The sequence below is a fragment of the Plectropomus leopardus genome, unplaced genomic scaffold (assembly GCF_008729295.1).
Source record: "Plectropomus leopardus isolate mb unplaced genomic scaffold, YSFRI_Pleo_2.0 unplaced_scaffold26951, whole genome shotgun sequence".
NCBI lineage: Eukaryota > Metazoa > Chordata > Actinopteri > Perciformes > Serranidae > Plectropomus > Plectropomus leopardus.
The window spans coordinates 1-2330 of NW_024629325.1; the positions used below are offsets into that span (position 1 = coordinate 1).

Sequence of the window (2330 nt, forward strand, 5' to 3'; positions counted from 1 at the left end):
CAATTATGGACCAAACTATCTTTTTAATATTTGTGCTGCAGTAAGAATTCTACAAACATCTGTTTTTCAGACGGACCACAAAATGTTCGAATCACAGGGCCGAGTAAGATACATCCAAAAGAGAAGTTAACTTTAACCTGCTCTGCTGACTCTAAACCACCTGCCACTTACATCTGGAGGCTGAATGGGGCAAAGATACACAACTCTGCTGTGTTCACCAAAAACAACGCTGAACGCTCCGACAGTGGCAGCTACACCTGTGAAGCGATGAATATGATAACTGGGAGAAAATCATCTGCAGTCCATAAACTGTCTGTAACAGGTACTACGATGCTACTGATTGCAGATTTTGTTGGTACTCCTGAACGTTGTGATCAGCCCACAGCGTTACACCTCTGATAACCTGAAGAGTAACAAGCTTCTGAAAGGCGTTTCTCACACAGTCACTGCTCCAACTTTAAGTGTGAGATTTGTTTCAAGCTTATGAGACAACAATAACTTGAAATGCAAAATTCCACTTTAGTTCCCTTCAAGATTCAAGTAACTATATTGTCTAAACAATCTCCAAGTCACTCTTTTGAAATGTCAAAATGCCTTTATTTCTACGGCATGGTCACGATGAAGCTTTAAAACACTCCTACACGTGTTGGCATACACGCCTTCTGGTTCTGGATGTATGCATGTCTGTGGAAATATTTTTCATTCACCATGACAAAAAAATCTTAACTTATCACTTTCTGTTTTATTTCAGACAAGGAATCAGGAGGTCTTTCAGATGGAGCCATTGCTGGAATAGTTATCGCATGTTTAGTTGTCGCTGCAGGAGCTGCTGGAGGATACTATATTTATAAAAAAAAGTAAGTGAAAAATCTAATCATTCTTTAAAAATACTACTTCTGTCATGCTTGTTTACATTAAACTTACAACAGGGTAGATGAAAAAGTGATAATTTATTGACCTACATGAACCTTTCTAGAGTTATTATGAAAGGGATGAAAATGAAATGAAATTATTTACATATAACTCATCGGACATCACTTAATAAACATTATCTTAATCTGTGAATTAATTAAAACTTGTTAAAAATAACTGATGAAAAAATTAAAAACATCTGTATTAGCTAACAGTTAACAATCCTCCATTAAAAGTTTAGAAATGTCTTTTTTAATCTTTTGGTTTATTTTATGAAACACTACCCAAATATACCCAAAGATACCAAATGTTTGAATTTTTGAGTTGAGCCTGTTTACATGGCCACATTTCAATAATGCTTTATTTCTAATATTTAGAAATAACAACAAAGCTGAGCCATTTTTTGGAAATACAGGTTAGTATTTACCTGATCTAACTTCATCCTACACTTAGACTACCATATACTGTCTATTATGACAGACAGAATGGACAACAAACTACAGTTATATAAAAAAGACATATGAATAATAAGATGTAACAACACTTTTTTTTGCCTACACCAAGAAGCGCAGAACGAGGAGAATGCAGCAGAACATGAAAACACACAAACTCAGTGATGTTTTCTCCCATTTAAGGTGAGTTTTGAACTAAATATTCTGATCTGTTAAGAGGGGATTAAAGTATTTTGAGGGGAGAAGCACTGAATGGTTTCTGTAGAAATAATAGTTTATCTGAAGAAACTATGATAGGACATTTACTGCCAACTCATTACAACATACAGTTGATCAAAATACTGACTTTTCCCTCTTTTTCACTTCTTGTGCAGCAGGTGATCTGAAAATGAGCTAAACTGTGACATCATACATATCCAACCTGAAGACAACGTTGATAAATGTAAATTGTAATGTTTTATTATTCTTTGAATGTCATGTTTGGCAATGCAGTGTCACTTAACAGTAGCTGAATTACCGTTTTACTTATGAAACAAGCTTACAACTGCAATAATTTTGCTTGGGGCAGAAGATGACAAACGGCAGCACGTACATATTAGTACCTTATCGCCTATTATTACAGTGAGAAATCAGCTTTAACTCGGCCCCATTGTCGCAGATACCTGAGGAAGCTATTTTACTATCACAGTTTAAGCCCGATATCCAATCAGAGTGCATATTGATATCAATGCATCCCTACTTTTTAATAATCGCTATTAATTAGAATTATTGTCAAAAATGACAGTGACAAACAGCTAGCATGTTGCATTTGTGTAAATGATAAATGTAATAAATGTCCATTTGCATAAAATGAAAGTACAAATCTCCTGTGTGTCTTTTCATACCTGGATCTTATTTTTTTGTTTTTTGACTGTCTTGTCCTAATAAATGTGAGCCTCCAACAGCTCTGATCTTCTGAGTCGGTGA

General features: G+C 35.0%; 1 protein-coding gene across 6 annotated transcripts; it reads left to right on the forward strand.

Annotated features, from left to right (window-relative positions):
• The first annotated feature begins 8 nt into the window (after positions 1-8).
• Positions 9-2219, forward strand: LOC121937631 (carcinoembryonic antigen-related cell adhesion molecule 1-like). Of its 6 annotated transcripts, none has more exons than XR_006105181.1 (5): positions 9-322; positions 752-857; positions 1290-1327; positions 1480-1547; positions 1739-2219. XR_006105181.1 is itself a non-coding variant. In XM_042480959.1 (5 exons), exons 1-5 carry the CDS (start codon positions 268-270, stop codon positions 1743-1745), a joined length of 276 nt encoding a protein of 91 aa, XP_042336893.1. In that variant the 5' UTR covers positions 9-267; the 3' UTR covers positions 1746-2219. The 6 variants fall into 6 exon arrangements, 2 of the variants coding, with proteins under 2 accessions (XP_042336893.1, XP_042336894.1); XR_006105183.1 differs by having other exon boundaries at positions 1742-2219; XM_042480959.1 differs by having other exon boundaries at positions 1291-1327; positions 1477-1547.
• The last annotated feature ends 111 nt before the right edge of the window (positions 2220-2330 follow it).